The following is an 18,831-nucleotide window of genomic DNA, read 5'->3' on the forward strand; positions in this document are numbered from 1 at the left end:
AGCCTTGACTAATAATTCTCAATCTTGCCTAATATCAACCTTTATTTTGCAATTTTTCAATTTTCAGTGAACTCAGTAGGATCTCATAACTAGATAACCCATAGAATTGTCCATGTTTAAAAATGCATAAGCTGGTGTTCTTTATGGATATTAAAATAGATTTCATTTTATCTTTCCTAGTAAGTTTTCTATATGGGATAAAGTACCCCAAGTATCTATCTAGAATTGAGTTATGTTCAGAGACAAAGTCTATGTAGTACAGGCTTTTGACTGACAGCTTAGTGGCATTAGGAGTCATGGTCCATGAATAAAAAGTACTGCAAGTTTTAATGTATTGGATCTCAGTGTTCCATAGAAGGAGAAAAATTTAATGGACATTGGTCCATGAGTTGGGGAACCAAAATGGATTTAGTCAGGGATCATGAAGAATTTAGCATGAAGTCAGTATCAGTCAGCAGATGAGGACTGCATTATTTCAGTCTAGGTAAATGCCAGTCTTCTAAGAAGATACTTGGGAAAAAAGCCAAAACTTCTTTATTTATTCTCATTCCTTTAATTTAGTATTACAATTTCCAGACCTAATATGTTTTTGAAATAAAATATTTATTGAGTGAATAGATGATTGTTTTCTGTGCATATTTCCTTTTAAAAAAGTAAACAAAAAGAAGAACACTTAAAATTTAATTAGATGCTGATACATACCCAATATCTCTAATGCTTATTTAAGTTAAGCAAGGATTTCAACTTAGGTCCTAGCTCCAAATCCCAAAGTCTTTTCATCAAATTGCTTTGCTGCTGGCCATAAATTTAAAAGATTTATAGTTGTATTTACCACAGCAACATTTTTTTTAAAGCTTACAAACAATTCCACTTAGGTAAATATTTACCTTGAGTAAATATTCACAGCTCTTCACAGGGTTTGTTCTGTGAATGATAAAACTTTAAATATTGAAAAACCAAAAGTACATTTAGTACAGTGCAATTATTTAAATCTGAAATTTTCATTGTAAAAATAATTTTGTCTTCAAAAATTTGTTCAAGGAGCCATTGATCATATATTCTGTTAAAAAATTATAGATCAGCTTTAAACAGCAAATAAGAAAACTGTGAAAAGAAACAGTGGCCATGTTATCCCCAAAGGGCACATGACAGGAGTGGCATCATTCATTAATTTCCGAAAAGATTTAGCAAACGTAATCAAGTGATTAATTCTCTCATAATGTTGTATTATACAAAACAGTGGGAATTACAGTGGCAATATTTGTAGTTTGTTCTTTCATGATAAATGATTTGCTACGCAATCTTAAGAGAGAGCTTGTTTACAGACATCATTATGAATATTGACCAAATATTAGCTTAGAGAAAGAGCCTCTCAATTCACAAGCATACGTCTTATATCCACAAATAATCAGAAATTAACAATGTGCCTACAGAAGAAATTCTACAGAAAAGTACCTGGGAACAAGGTGAATTTATCAAATATGGTGTCTTTCATTTAATAATAATAATAATAATAATAATAATAAAAGATTTGCTCTTTGGTGGACAGGAGAGTGGTAATATAGCTACAATTTATTTCTAAGAATACTGTTTCCCTGGTTTAACACAAATAGTTCACAACTTTCTTTCTTATTCCATATATTTTATTCCAATAGAAGGTTGCACTATATATATACCCAAGTAAATTTCCTTGTGTACCCCAGGGAACAATTGTGGTAATTCAAAAGGATTTAAAAAATTAGCACTAAAAGGAAAATGTGGTGTTTTGAGACCTCATGCTAAATAGTTAAATTTGCTATTCGTGCTTACTGAACAAATCATTGTTCCAGCATGGCCTTTCACCCAAAACAGGTCCACCTACCACTAGGAACTTGATCCCAGGACATGAGCCTGAATAAAAAGTAAACTGTTTCCTGTATTCAGAGACATTTTTGCACATGCCTTAGAAAATGAATAAACATAGTAATTTACTCCATGGCAAGAAATCAGAAAATGCATGAGGTCCCCTGATACAGTAAATGGTTGGGTGCCAGTAATCAAACCAGTTGTACAAACTTTGTTTTTAGTTTCTACCAGTGGTCTGATAAAATGCTTGGTCATGAACTGCTAAATTTCAGATAACTAAAACCTCTGCTAACCTAAACATCCCCAAGTTATTATGGTTACAAGACAGAAAATCCAACTTGTTAATGAAAAAAAAAAACCACACTATTGACAAAGCTATCCATGGACAGATCAGGGAAAAAAGAATTTCGGTGCAGACAGTCTTGGTACTAAGTGTTAAGAACAGTGCAATTAATTTTCAATTAAAATTTTAATTCATTCAGTGTTCATTCTCAATAAGACAGCTCTAGGCCTATCAATTAGCCAAATGACTAATGTCAGGAAATTTTTAGATGACTTCCTCACATCAAGACTGGATAGTTCACTTTGGCCATACGGGCATCAGAAAAAAAAAAGCCAGGAGCAGATGGAGGAGTAAGAACAGATCTGATAAAGGAAATGAGTATGATAAATAGAAAAGCTGGTAAAATTTATTTAAGTTAGATATTTAATAAATTCTCTGTCTATAATATCAGATGCAAGTCAAGTTGATATTTAGATAAGCTGGACACAAAATTTGTCACATAAGTTATACAATAAAATAAAAATCACAAATTTAGAAATTGTTTTTTGATTAAGTGGACTGGTAAGCAATGTGCCAGATGCCTCCAATTTCTGTACATACAATTTCTGTAAGGAGTGAAAAAAGGCAAGGTGCCAAAACATGGGCTTTACTCATACGGACTCTTCACAGGTGAAAAACTGTCAGCTTCCATCTGAGCCATTCCTTTTCTCCCTGCCACACTGCTTTGATGGTTACGATCTACCTTGAACTCCCCACTCATCTCTGCCCCAATTCCTCCCATTTACTACCCAGAACTGGGTCACAGACTGGAGCTTGTACTTTCCTTTTAAGCATCACTTAATGCTTCAAATTTAGCATTGGCCAGGATAGACATCATTACATTAATGACTTAGGTGTTAGAATTAGCAGTTTCTTAATCTCCTTAATTTGGGTTGTTGATATCCATCCTTTCCATGCCCTGTGAGTTTCTTGGCCTGATAATAAAAGAATGAACAAAAAAGGAAGAAATAAAGCACATCAGAAGTTCTTAGAAATGAAAGATTGCTTCTGATTGGGTCAATTAGTGATAGTTTTATGGAGAAGTTAACACTGAACCGGCTCTTGGGGGATGGATATGATGTCAGCAGATAGTGGTCACAATAGTAAGAGAAGATATTCGAAGTTGGGAATGAAATGAACAAAGGCTTAGAGGCAGGAAAGTATGGCATATGTTTAAGAAATGGTACACAGGGCAGCTCACCTGCATCAGGAGATATGTGAATGGGACAATGAAGAAGAGAAGACTGAAACCAAGTTTTGTGGCTGGAGGAGAAAGAGATCACAGAGTGCATAAAATGCTACTTACTGGCAATGAAAAACTACTGGAGACTTTTTTTTACCAGGGGAGAATCATGAACAGTTTTGAATTTTTGGAAGATTGGTATAGAAGATATGTGTTGGTATGGAAGGGAGGGACCAGCAACGAAGCCTATTATAGTACTCCAGAAAAGATATCAAGAAGTCTGCCTAAATGTCTTCTTTTGAGAAGTGTCTGTTCATATCCTTTGCCCACTTTTTGATGGGGTTGTTTGTTTTTTTCTTGTAAATTTGTTGGAGTTCATTGTAGATTCTGGATATTAGCTTTTTGTCAGATGAGTAGATTGCAAAAATTTTCTCCCATTCTGTAGGTTGCCTTTTCACTCTGATGGTAGTTTCTTTTGTTGTGCAGAAGCTCTTTAGTTTAATGAGATCCAATTTGTCAATTTTGGCTTTTGTTGCCATTGCTTTTGGTGTTTTAGACATGAAGTCCTTGCCTATGCCTATGTCCTGAATGGTATTGCCTAGGTTTTCTTCCAGGGTTTTTATGGTTTTAGGTCTAACATTTAAATCTTTAATCCATCTTGAATTCATTTTTGTATAAGGTGTAAGGAAGGGGTCCAGTTTCAGCTTTCTACATATGGCTAACCAGTTTTCTCAGCACCATTTATTAAATAGGGAATCATTTCCCCATTTCTTTTTTTTGTCAGGTTTGTGAAAGATCAGATGGTTGTAGATATGCGGCATTATTTCTGAGGGCTCTGTTCTGTTGCATTGGTCTATATCTCTGTTTTGGTACCAGTACCATGCTGCTTTGGTTACTGTAGCCTTGTAGTATAGTTTGAAGCCAGGTAGCATGATGCCTCCAGTTTTGTTCTTTTGGCTTAGGATTGAGAAGACATTTATGCAGCCAAAAGACACATGAAAAAATGCTCATCATTACTGGCCATCAGAGAAATGCAAATCAAAACCACAATGAGATACCATCTCACACCAGTTAGAATGGCGATCATTAAAAAGTCAGGAAATAACAGGTGCTGGAGAGGATGTGGAGAAATAGGAACACTTTTACACTGTTGGTGGGAGTGTAAACTAGTTCAACCATTGTGGAAGTCAGTGTGGCGATTCCTCAGGGATCTAGAACTAGAAATACCATTTGACCCAGCCATCCCATTACTGGGTATATACCCAAAGGATTATAAATCATGCTGCTATAAAGACACATGCACACATATGTTTATTGCAGCACTATTCACAATAGCAAAGACTTGGAACCAACCCAACTGTCCAACAATGATAGACTGGATTAAGAAAATGTGGTACACACACACCATGGAATACTATGCAGCCATCAAAAGTGATGAGTTCATGTCCTTTGTAGGGACACGGATGAAGCTGGAAACCATCACTCTCAGCAAACTATCACAAGGACAAAAAACCAAACATTGCATGTTCTCACTCACAGGTGGGAATTGAACAATGAGAACACATGGATACAGGAAGGGGAACATCATACACCAGGGCCTGTTGTGGGGTGGGGCAAGGGGGAGGGATAGCATTTGGAGATATACCTAATGTTAAATGACGAGTTACTGGGTGCAGCACACCAACATGGCACATGTATAAATATGTAACTAACCGGCACATTGGGCACATGTACCCAAAACTTAAAGTATAATATTAAAAAAAAGGAAAAAAAAAAGGAAGACAGGAACACCATAATAATGGCAGTGGAGATTTTAAAGAGAGGATTAATTATTTTGTAAGTGGCTTCCAAAAGGTACGATGCCTGATTTAATAAAGCAGCAAAGAAGAGAGAACCAAAAGGAAAAAAAGGACGTCCAAGGCCTTTTACTGTGGGTGACTAAGACAATCATTTGTATAAATGGAGAGGTCAAAAGCAGGAGTAGGTCACATGGGTGAGGGGCGAGTGATGGAACCTGGTGCTAAGGAGATATCATAAGGCTAAGCTTTAATATACTTGGAGCTATTTCTGCACATGGCATACCCTGACACAGATGCCCAAACTGGGAAAACAAAAGAAAAATCCTAAACATATGTGTGCATTTTCATAAAGCATAGAGTTATATGACACATCATAACTCAAACCTGTTAGAAACAAATTTATATAGAGCTAAAGAAAAAAATACAACTGTACATAACATATATGTGCATATACACATAACAGAAATATATTTATATATTTTATATATGCATACATGCATGCATAAGCCAAATATATTTTGGTTCTATCTGGAATTGCTAAATATTAAAAGCTTTTAATAACTAGTCAATTCATTAATTCAACAAATATTCTAGTGCTTTTAAAGGACCTCCCCCAAATTTTTTTAATCTATCTATCTGACAAAGATCTAATATCCAGAATCAACAAAGAACTTAAACAAATTTATAAGAAAAAAACAACCCCATTAAAAAGTGGGCAAAGGACATGAACAGAATCTTCTCAAAAGAAGACATACATGCAGCCAACAAACATATGAAAAAAAGCTCAACGTCACTGATCATCAGAGAAATGCAAATTAAAATCACAATCAGATACCATCGCACACCAGCTAGAATGGCTATTATTTAAAAGTAAAAAAAAAAAAAAAAAAAACAAAAAAAACAGATGCTGGCAAGGTTGTGGAGAAAATGGAATGCTTTTACACTGCTGGTGGGAGTACAAATGAGTTTAACCATTGTGGAAGACAGTGTGGAAATGGAATGCTTTTACATTGTTGGTAGGAAAATAAATTAGTTTGGGTGCTGTGGAAGATAGTCCTCAAAGACCTAAAGGCAGATGTACCATTTGACTCAGCAATCCCACCACAGGGTATATACCCAAAGAAATATAAATCATTCCATTAGAAAGATACATGCAGGTGTCTGTTCATTGCAGCACTATTCACAATAGCAAAGACATGGAATGAACCTAAATGCCCATCAATGATAAACTGGATAAATAAATGTAGTATATATACACCATGGAATACTATGCAGCCATAAAAAAGGAAGGAGATCGTGTCCTTTGCAGGGACATAGATGGAATTGGAAGCCATTATCATCAGCAAACTAATGCAGGAACAGAAAGCCAGACACAGCATGTTCTCACTTACAAGTGGGAGCTGAGCAATGAGAATACACGGACACATGGAAGGAAACAACACACACTGGGGCCTGTTGGAGGGGAAGCAGGAGGAAGGGAGAGCATCAGGTACTAGGAAGAATAGCTGTTGGATGCTGGGCTTAATACCTAGGTGATGGGATTATCTGTGTAGCCAACCACCGTGGCACACGTTTACCTATGTAACAAACCTGCTCATCCTGCACATATGCCTCTGAACTTAAATTAAAAGTTGAAGGAAAAAAAAGAACCTCTTATAGTATTTTATATTAAATATTATATTAAATACAATCTAATCCTTTAGTCCCTTAGTATTAATGAGTTCTTTGCTACTTTTCTTTATTTCCCTTTCTGCCAAACATGGTAATGAGTAAAAATATTATAAGAATTTATTAAGAATTTACAATTCTTATCCTGAAAATAACTCTATGAATTACATATTTAGATTATAACCATTTTGCAGATGAGGAAAGTGAGTCATAACGTGGTTCATATATTTGTTCTAGGCTCATGGCTGCTTGAAGATATCCAGGAACTTCTTCATTACATATGTGTCTTCTTTAATGATTGAATTATGAACATCGTAAGTGTTCATTGGTATAGTGACTTCTACAGTTTGTGCATTTCATAGTTACCATTTTTCCTGTACAAAACATAAACTTACAATCTTTACTACATTCTCAGTTTACATTGATACAGAGCTCTGTAATGGCAAAAAGTATGTATCTATAGAGATATCAGAGTTTAAAAACATTTTAAAAAATAATGGAGGAGAACTGCTAAAATTTGTCACTACCTAGATATAATCACTCTTTCAGTTTTTATTAATGAGTAAGGTGGCTAAAATAAAGCCACAAGCAAGACCACCTTTGGATATCAATTAATAAAACTGTGGCTTTCACATTTTTGGTTTTAGAACTTAGCCTTAAACCACCTATATGATTCCTAAGCAACAAGAGCATCTTAAAAGAAGTCATCTAATTTATCCTGTAGCTTTAGGCTTCTTTGGCCCAGGCCATAGAAACAAACAGTTCTGTACTTGTTTAATTATATATTAATAGCTCCTTGGAAGTTATGATTTAATGTGTTCTTGCGAAAGTCACTAGGAAGCCTTTTATAGTAAATCCATTTCCTGGAAACCCACATACACACTTTAGATTTTCTTCCTTTGCTTGATTTTTGGTTGCTTGGCAAGCCTAAATGGATTTGCCTAATAATTTCCTCCTACATATAATTACCTATGTTTTTTTCAATTGATTGCCCACATGCAGACACCCCAGGTGCTTTCAATGACCAAATCTATAACTGTGATGTTAGCAAGGTTTCTACCTATTTTGAGAAAAGACATTCTAAGTCAGAATGAGTATTACCCAAATATCCATTACTTGAAATACATGGCTATAAATCACCAATCAGATGATTGATTCTACCTGAATGTTGGGAAGATTAGCTCTGCTATAAAGAAAAAATCACATACATCAAAGGTTATCTCAAATTAGTAATTTTCGCAATAGATGGAATCAATACAGAGCATGAAATTGAAAAACTGTAAGTTTAATTTGCCACAAATCACTGTTTCACAGAATCTCTTAATGTTTTACCTATAGCATAGAAAGGAATAAATCTGTTTATCCTCTGTTCTGTGCAAAAACAAACACAATCCCCAAACTGAAAACATTCTGGGCATTAATAATCTATAAAATCTATAAAATAGATTTATTAAATGCATTAACTCTTTAAAATAGCTGAAGTAGCCATATTCATATTTTTTATATTAAAGATTAATAAAAAGTAAAAAAGTCAATTTAAAAATATTTTCCCAAACCCAGATATTTCACAAAATATAGTGAAAAATCAATATGTTAATTTGGCAGGGTTTTTAGACAGATCTTCTCCAGTTCTGCTTCCTTGAGATTTCCTTTTCAGACACATCAGAGGTTCCCTCTGTCCTCAGAGATTCCTTCATAATCTTCCCCACCTCACAAATGGCACCCCAACGAAAAAACTGAACCTCATCCTTGAAACACCATCACCTATTTTACCAATAAATGGCATCAAGATAGCTCAAATCCATTTACTTTTTTCTCCTTCCTCCAAGTAACCCCTAACTGATCTCTGCTCTCACTTCTGCCCTCTTCATTTGCTTCATAGCAGCCAGAATGACCTTCTAAAAATTACACGTTTTATCATGTGCCACTCATGCTTAAAATATCACAATAATTTCCCATTGCATTTCAATATAAACACAAATCTTCAAATATGGCCAACAAAGCTAAGCATGATCTGGCCCTTGCTCATCTCAGCCATATCATGTCATGTAATTAATTTTCATGTTATTAGACTCCTAGAAGTTATCAAGATCTTTTTCCACACTATAGCCATCACACTCACATGCCTCTACTTCTATCTGGGATGCTCTCCAGACCCCACTCTTTACCTGGCTAAATGTCTGTTTTAATTTATATTTCAAGGCTTAGCTTAAGTGACACTTGCTTATAGAAGCCTCCTTTGACCCACTGTTTAATTGGCACCCCCTTAACAATCTGTTACATTTATTCCTAGTACTTTTCCCAATTTATATTATAGGTGTTTTCCCCACCAGGCTATAATCTCCTTGAGAGCAAGAACTATCTGAATTTTCTTTGTGAATCTCTATTGTCTGGATCTGTGCCTGGCACATACTAAACAATACTTATTTGTTGAATCACTGAAGGACTGACTACATGAATGTATATCTAGATAACTCTGTATTATATATACATAATTCAATCCAGTTAGCTCTGTTGGCTAGATTTTTGATGCTTACTATATTGTACCCATGTGCTCAAGGAAGGGCAGATAAACTGTGCACATGTTAAGTATTTTTTTTCTTTTAAAGTTCTGGAATACATGTACAGAATGTGCAGGTTTGTTACATAGATATACATGTACCATGGTGGTTTGCTGCACCTATCAACCCGTCATCTAGGTTTTAAGCCCCGCGTGCATTAGGTATTTGTCCTAATGCTATCCCTCCCTTTCCCCCCAGCCCCAGAACAGGCCCTGGTGTGTGATGTTCCCCTCCCTGTGTCCATGTGTTCTCATTGTTCAACTCCCATGACTGAGACTATGTGGTGTTTGGTTTCCTGTTCCTGTGTTAGTTTGCTGAAAATTTTAAATCCTCTGGATCATTTTGTCTCTCCGAGTTATGATGAATCACATCTTCCACTTTGTTCCAGTGAAATCATTGGCTCAGGCTCCATCATAGAGCTGAGTTCATTTTGTGTTGCATTAAAGGTAGTTGACTTCACGTGCATCTCTCCCATTTAAACTTTCTGAGGACAGAGACATCTCATTTATCTTCACTCCAGGGTGCATAAGAGTTCCCATTGTATGAGTTAAACATTGGTAGGAATTCCCTTTACACATATTGTAATTCAAAAATGAAGAATTATAAGGTGCCAAGTGAAGTTAAGACCACGAGGTATCATCAGAGTTACTGTAAAATCCAGTTTAAGTATTCAACTTACCCCGATTCAGCACTTGCTGTGTTTATGGTACTGGGAGAGGGATGAGGAATTCAAACAATGACTAAAATAGTTTTTCTGTAAATCGATAAGCTTTATATAGAGAAACAAATCCCCATCAGTGACCTCTGGACAGCGACAGTAGAAAGAAGTATGACTGACTCAGCATCACCACAACAGGTCCAATAGTCTCACCTCTCTCTACAGGGATTTCGCAAGAGCCTGCTTTTTAGGGAGGTAAAGTTATTTCCAACAGTTATCTGGTTCTCCTCATCTCAGTAGACCAAGCTCACTTGTAACCCCATCTCCCATACATTGTATACTTTAATTGGGTTATTGCCTAGGTATACCTAGTTGATTAATGCTCACTTCTCCCCATTTCCCCATTCCAGGTCCCACAGTAATTACTGCCCCACTCCGAGCTCAAGGAAGAAAGCAGTTCAGACTGAAGTAAACCAGCTGGAGCCCTAGTGTCAAAAATAAAAATCTAAAATATGTGTTCTTGATAAAATTAAGTTTTAGTCATCTATAGCCTTTAAGTGCTCTGCTGAGCAGCCGGAGGTCATCCAGTTGCTCAGCTAGCAGAAGGTCTATAAATGCATGATGTTATTTTCTTTGCTGAGTGGTTAAAATTATTATTTGTCTTAGGGCTATGCTGAATAATTACAGTTAATTGAATTACAGAAATACCTACATATAATATATATTTTTAATAGAAATAATGTGTATGGCCATTTTGTTTGGCTTTAAAGCTCCTTGCAATATGATTTTAGTAAATGTGAGGGTTGAAAGTCTTTCATACCACTAGAGACTGTGGTATGAAAATGCTTCACTTTTTTTTCTTTTTATCCAGATTTAGTTCTATGATTTTAACTCATTTGAATTTAACCCATGAGGAATCTCTGAATATTTTCATTACATTACCAAACAATTGTTACAAAGTTTAAAACCATATGTAGTAAATAATAGTACAGATAACATGCATATGTAGCTAATTTTGTTGGTCGGTTAGTTTGTGCCAGGCCTTATTCTAAATACTTTTTGTGAATCAACTCATTTAATCCTCACAACATCTCTAGGAGAAAGTACTGTTCTTATTTGCACTTTGTAGATGAGAAAATATGGCCCAGAGAGGTTAAGCAATTTGCTCAAGGCCAAACAGCTAGTGAGCTGCAGAGCCAAGGTACTAATCTAGACACTTTGGGCTGTGGAGTCTGCATCTTAACCACCAGGCTCTGTTGCTTACCATGTGCCAGCTATTGGTTAAATGCTTAATCCTCATAAACCCTATGGATTGATGCTACCATTATGATCCCCATTTAATAATGAGGGAGCTGGCCCAAATAAGATGACTCTGCTAGCAAGTGGTTGAACCAGGCTTTTAAACTCAGTCCTGAGATCTTAAATACCACCCACTACTGCCTCTTAGAAGAGATGGTAGGCTTATTTTTTCAATCTCATATAGCATTAGAGATTAAATAGATTTTAAAGAAATGAGAAATGATTTACTCAAAGAGTACAGTGATTATTTGGTCATAATCATCTAAAATATTTAAATAATGTTAAGCTAATTATTAGATTTTTTCCAAAATATTAAATACTATTAAGTTACTACTTAATATTATCATTCTGAACAGAGTCCAAAGGATTATTCTTAAAAATTAGTATGGGCCAGGTACAGTGGCTCTCGCCTGTAATCCCTACACTTTGGGAGGCCAAAGCAGGAGGACTACTTATGACCAGGAGTTCAAGGCCAGCCTGGGCAACAAAGCAAGGGTCTGTCTCTACCAAAAAAAAAAATAATAATAATAATGATAATAATAATAACCACGTGCACTAATGCATGCCTGTAGTACCAGCTATTTGAGAGGCTGAGATGGGAAGATCACTTGAGCCCAGGAGCTTGAGGCTTCAGTGAATCATGATCCTGCCACTGTACTCTAGCCTGGGCAACAGAGTGAGACCCTGCCTCAAAACAAAACAAAACAAAACAAAACAAAAAACAAACAAACAAAAATTAGTGTGGTAATTCGTCTGTTTATGCAACTCCACAGAGTAACTATAATAATCTCAAGAGATACGAGAATATTTCAAAAAAATAAATTTTAACTTGTTTTGGCTACTGCAAGCATAAAATGTCCTGTAATATTGGGTACAACACATAAGAATATAACCAAACTTTAAATATATCACAACATTATAAAAATATAATTGTTATATTAGTACAGATTATTTTAATTATTATTTATATTACTATTTTGCTAAATGAGACGATTTACCATTTGTATCTGAAAAATTAGTATTAATATGCTAGCTAAGTTATCATGACCCAGTAAGATTACAAATTTATAGAAAAATATAGATGACTGTTAATATTTTTGTTTATAAGGACATTTCTACATAAATCTATCCTTTCCTTCTTATCTGAGTTCATATTTAGAGTGCTGGTTTCCTTTACCCTTTGTAACCACTATTATAGGATTTTAAATCTCTTGGTAAGCACTGAATGTCAGAGGTTAAAGAGTTCATCATACGAGTATTGTGGCATAAATTTCAGTCAGATGGTTTGTCACTAGTGTCTGTGAGTCATTTATATTTTTATTACCTTTAGGGCCTTTGAACAGTTTGATTTCCACAACGGTCTCCAAAATAGGTCGTCTTCTACGCACATACAGCCGAACGATAGACCCCGCTTCCTTGAGGGCTTCCACCGCTTTACTGTGGGAAACCTCTGACACATCAACCTCATTCACCCGCAAGATACAATCATTGACCCTGCAAGGAAGGAAAAGAGTCAAGATTCAGAAGTGGCTAGCAGGATTTCTTAAAGCATATTATTATGTTTATCTGACCTTAAGAAGTGGGAAAGTAAAGAATCTAAGAAATTTTAAGATATTTAAATTTGGAAGGATGCTTCAGATGAAGGAAATCTAGAAAATGTTAAACTCCTCAAGACTCTTAGCCTTCTTCCTAATCACTTTTGACCATACTACGGGTCAGATCCCATCCTAAACTCCAGTCCACTTTGACTGGGACTGCTTACACATATGGCATAGTTAGAAGGGCATGTATTTTAAGGCCTCTGTAAGTCACATCATTATTTTAATTGGTTTGACTGAAAGTTACAATTTGAGTGGTTCTCAGAGCTTATTACCATGAACTATATAGACATAACAAACATAACTATTTACAGACTAATTTTCTCAAATTTTTAATTTACTAGTTATAAAAGTAATAAGTAATCATTTTCAAATATCTGAAAAATATAAAAATGTAGAGAAGAAAAAATATACTTGACTCAATCATCTAAAATAAACCTATTAGGTTGGGTGCAGTGGCTCACGCCTGTAATCCCAGCACTTTGGGAGGCCAAGGTGGCTGGATCACCTGAGGTCAGGGGTTCGAGACCAGCCTGACCAATATGGTGAAACCCCGTCTCTACTAAAAATACAAAAATTAGTTGGGCATGGTGGTGTGTGCCTGTAGTTCAGCTACTTGGGAGGCTGAGAAAGGACAATTGCTTGAATCCCAGGGGTTGAGGTTGCAGTGAGCTGAGATCACGCTACTATACTCCAGCCTGGGAGACAGGGCGAGACTCCATCTCAAAAAAAGAAAATAATAATAATAAAAAATTAAATAAAATAAGTCTGTTAGCTTTCTGGCAAATTATCTTCCAGTGTTTCCCCACCTTCTTCTCCACCTCAATTCATCTTATAATATTATAAATACTGAAGTTCAGATTTACAAAGTTCAAGGAGAACCTCAGACAATCCTGTTCCTAGGTGCTTACTTTGAAAACTAAGAACCACAACAAAATCTACATCAAACTTTTCTCTTTTTTTTTTTTTTTTTCATTTTCACATGGAAAGGAATAATTTGACATTTACATAAACCTTTCCAGGTAGTTTAAAGTTATGTGGCCATCGACTCCAAATATATTTTATTTTCATGATAATAATTAGTGATAACATTAATAATGGTTAAGAGCACGGGGCTTGAGATTACAAAAATTTCTTTCCCTCACTCTGTATATCCATTATAGTGTCCCCAATCTCAGATCACCATGTTGCTCAGAGTCAAAAATGAGGGGCCTCCTTTGCTTGGTGCTTCTTTTCCCCCACAACCATGCAGTCAGCTCTACCTGCAAGTATAGCCTCAGTCCATCTAGGTTTCTTCATCTTCATTGCTACCACCCTGGTTGAAATCAACATCGTCTCTCAAGTGAACCACCTCCACAAACGCCTGCCTAGCCTTCTTGGATTCTCTCGTTACCTTTCAATCCATTCACTACACAGTGGCCAGGGTACAGTGAACATGGCTGGTTTGCTTACTCAACTTCCATTCCCCACTTCCCCCTTCCAAACAGTGTCCCGTTTTGTTCAGGGGATCTTTCCTTAGCAAATATTTGTTGAATGAATGAAAGAATAAGACTAAGTTCAATGATTGGGTCCTCCATTTCCTAAGTTTGTAACCATAGTTAATCTCCTTACACTCTCTAAGCCTTATCATATTCTCATCTGTAAATTGGATGTAATAGTAATATCTATCAGGAAGCCTTTTGAGGAAGATTAAATGAGATAAAGCACATATAAGCACTTAGTACATACCCTCTTATGTAATGAACACCTAATAAATGTTTGTTATTGATAGCAGTGCAATATTTATTGATTTATAATATTCTAAACTATTGGATAATCCCTATAACTTTGTGGAATAAAACTTATTATCTACATTATAGAAATGAGAAGACTTCCAAGTGATTAAGTCCTCTGTTTAAGGCTGTCAGCAATTTGAGCAGAGATTGGATTTGATTTCAGGTCTTCCTATTTCAAAATTTGAGCTTTTCCCTCTTAGGACCATATACATCTAATGTGATGAATAGTTTCATGTATGTTGTGTATATCAATTCAAAATGATGACTATAATGGTAATATTATATTAAAAGTATGGGAAGAATTTTGTATCTGTTTTTGTGCATAACTTTTCCATACCTGTTTAGTTATAGGAACTCTTGCCTCAGTAAGAACACAGAGCAGTCTCAAAATCTTGAGATGGAATATTTCACTTCCTAAGATTCGGCAATGTCATTTCATCATAACAGATGCTATGGCTTTAATAGACTTACACATACATTTCCTCTCTGATTGACAAAAAAAAAAAAAAAAAAGGGAAACTACCAATTAAAATAGTTTTGAGAATGTAGGCATCATGGGTGCCAGCTGCCCTGCAGCAGCTGGTCCTTTGAGAGTGGGTAATTTTGCCATCTCATGATAATACAAAACATAATGTTTACCATCACCCTATGCTCAGAATACTAATTATATCTTAAAACACTGCTTTTCATAGAAGGGAGTGGCTGACATTTAAAAAACATTCTGGAGGCTATATATATCTATTCAAACTCTATTTTTTTTCCTTTTGTATACAGTGGGATCCTTAATTGTCAATTGCTGGTGTGAGAAAATCATAGCCTAAATCAGATGTTCATTCCTGAATATGTGGATCAAGTAGGCAGCTTTAGGACTAGCAGTCAGGAGGCCTGGATTTGAGCCCCAGTTCTTCATCATCTGTGGGAGCACGGTGAGGCCACTTTATCTTTTTGAACTTCAGTATCCCATAAAAGGAGAGAGAGTATGTCCAGAGTCAGTGAGAGCAGTAACTGTACTGTATAGTACTGTGCAGGAGAGTACCCATAGCTAATGTGTGGAGATGTGTACATTTTAACATACCATAGATCTGAAAGTTCTTGCTATTGAGTGGATCAAAGATGTGCTCAAGTATTTGTTGAAATGTGAACAGAATGGAAATTTAAACTTTTAAAGGACATACTATGTGCAATATCAGCCAGTCATTTCACTTATTTGTTCTTACTTAAACAATTTATAAAGTATGGATCCCATTTTAAAGACAGTGTAATTTTACTGACAAGGTCAAAGTGTTGGTGAAAATAGGGACATAATTTCAATCTGTTTTTACTTTTTCTAGAGCTTCTACTGATACAAAGATACTCAGACACTCAGAGTTGATTGTTTTAATTTTTTTTTTTTAATGGTGGTGTTTGTAGGGGAGGTGGGGTAGTTTACATTCAAATTCTCAAAATAGAGAGAGGAAAGTATGTCAGGCCAAACTAGGGCACTCAACTTCCCTTCCTCCCAGAAACTTAAAATAGATTTTGGCTAGAGGGTCATAGCTATTTAAAATTAATTTGCTCTCTTTACCAGTAGACAAACTTTGTGAGTAAAGCCAACACCTGTATTCATTTTGAAGCATATAAGTACATAATTAGCTTCAAAGTCAAGGAATACTTTGTCACAATAACAAATGCAGGCTTTATTATATCTCTGAGGGACATTGTTTTATGAAGCTGTGAGTTCAAGACCAGCCTGGGCAACAAAAGCAATACCCCATCTCTAAAAAACAAAATGTTGTTTACATATACAGACTTACTCCCCAATCTCACTCTACCAATCTAATTAAATTGACAGTTTCACTCTTAGTACTTGATGTTACACACATAAGTCTACAGTATTCATCTGCAGCAATTTCACTTTGTAAACCAGAATTGTCTGTAATATCTGCAGATTAATTTTAATATTCTTTCTAGAATTTCCTTTAGAAATTTTGGTGCATTCCTTGTCAAAAATATTTTAGAAACAAAAAGGATAGTCTATCGTTAGCCCATATTCACAGAGTCACATCTAAATTTTGCACTAAATCAAGTATTTTCTAACATGGTATAGCATCACTGAAAAGTAAAATAATATTTAGTGAGTTATTTGTTCTACTTTGACAATATAATTTAAAGTAACAGGTAATATCTACTCTCTCAAGGTACTAAAATATTTTCTGCAGTGTGGCGATTCCTCAGGGATCTAGAACTAGAAATACCATTTGACCCAGCCATCCCATTACTGGGTATATACCCAAAGGATTATAAATCATGCTGCTATAAAGACATATGCACATGTATGTTTACTGCGGCACTATTCACAATAGCAAAGACTTGGAACCAACCCAAATGTCCATCAATGATAGACTGGATTAAGAAAATGTGGCACATATACACCATGGAATACTATGCAGCCATAAAAAATGATGAGCTCATGTCCTTTGTAGGGACATGGATGAAGCTGGAAACCATCAATCTCAGCAAACTATCGCAAGGACAAAAAACCAAACACTGCATGATCTCACTCATAGGTGGGAATTGAACACTTGGACACAGGAAGGGGAACATCATACACCAGGGCCTGTTGTGGGGTGGGGGGCTGGGGGAGGGATAGCATTAGGAGATACACCTAATGTAAATGATGAGTTAATGCATACAGCACACCAACATAGCACATGTATACATGTGTAACAAACCTCCACGTTGTGCACATGTACCCTAGAACTTAAAGTATAATAAGAATACATATATAACAAAAAAATATTTTCTGCCATTGAAGTAAGATTTGTGATTTTATGCATTTTTAAGTATGTCAACTCATTTAAAATGATCATCAAGTCATGGTAAGTATTAAAAATTAAAAAATTCCCGTACATTATGCATAAAACACACTGGAAAGAAAGATAGCAAAGTTTTAATTTGGGTCCTTTGTGGGTATGGCGATTATGAGTGCTTTAAAAAGCACATTTCTACTTTTATGTTTCTTTCAAATGTTTTATATTGGACATATATCACAGCACATAACCTAAGAACATGGCTTGGGAGGCTTGGTCACAGCCAGATAGATCTGGGATCTCACCACAGCTCTAAAACTTGGGAGCTCTGTGACTACAGACAAGTCACTTGACATCTCAAAGCCTCAGTTTCTTCATCTGAAAACAGGGATAATGAGATTGTTACTGATTGATTGTTATTGTTATTGAGAGAACGCATGTGAAATACATAGCGTAGTGCCTGAAAAACAGTAAGCATCAAAAATGTTAGCTATCATTACGAAAAAGAGACAAGAAGCATTTGCATAAGAGAATATATAAAGAGACTATAGTGAGGGAAAAATACTAAAGGGAGAAAAAGAATGAGCTACAGTCAAGATGCTGAAAGTGTTTTTAAAATTTTGTATAAGAAAGGGAGGAAGAGAAGAGATGAATGGGATTTTCAGGAAGAAAAATATAAAAATAGAGCTTTTACAGCAAGGTACTGGTACAAAAACAGACACACAGACCACTGGAACAGAATAGGGAGTCTAGAAATAATGCTGCACACCTACAGCCATGTGATTTTCAACAACATTGACAAAAATAAGCAATGGGGAAAGGACTCCCTATTCAATAAATGGTGCTAAGATAACTGGACAGTCATATGCAGAAGATTGCAATTGTACCCCTTCCTTAAACCATCTATAAAAATAATCTCAAGATGAATTAAAGACTTAAATATAAAACCTAAAAATATAAAAACCCTGGAAGATAACCTAGGAAATATTATTTTGGACATAGGATCTGGCAAAGATTTCATGATAAGGATGCCAAAAGCAATTACAACAAAACCAAAAATTGACAAATGGGACCTAATCAAACTAAAGAGCTTCCGCACAGCAAAAGAAACTACCAACAGAGTAAACAGACAACCTACAGAATGGAAGAAAATATTTGCAAGCTATTCATTCAACAAAGGTCTAATATCTAGAATCTACAAGGAACTTAAATTTACAAGCAAAAACCAAACAACACCATTAAAAAGTGCATAAAGGACATGAACAGACACTTTTCAAAAGAAGACATAGACATGGCTAGCAAGCATATGAAAAAATGCTCAATATTACTAATCA

The 18,831-nt window shown here is 35.5% G+C and overlaps 1 protein-coding gene across 22 annotated transcripts in view; it reads right to left on the reverse strand.

Moving 5' to 3' along the window:
• Positions 1–18,831, reverse strand: part of DLG2 (discs large MAGUK scaffold protein 2) — a 2,173,778-nt gene that overhangs the window by 585,485 nt on the left and 1,569,462 nt on the right. For all 22 annotated transcript variants that reach the window (XR_008511650.1, XM_024254994.3, XM_024254993.3 and 19 more), the window contains one exon: positions 12,660–12,829. Coding sequence is in view for 21 of the 22 variants with exons in the window: in XM_024254994.3 (XP_024110762.1) it covers positions 12,660–12,829 (170 nt within the window). In the remaining variant the exon portion in view is untranslated. The remainder of the gene's footprint in view (positions 1–12,659; positions 12,830–18,831) is intronic.

Source organism: Pongo abelii, chromosome 9 (genome assembly GCF_028885655.2).
Source record: "Pongo abelii isolate AG06213 chromosome 9, NHGRI_mPonAbe1-v2.0_pri, whole genome shotgun sequence".
NCBI lineage: Eukaryota > Metazoa > Chordata > Mammalia > Primates > Hominidae > Pongo > Pongo abelii.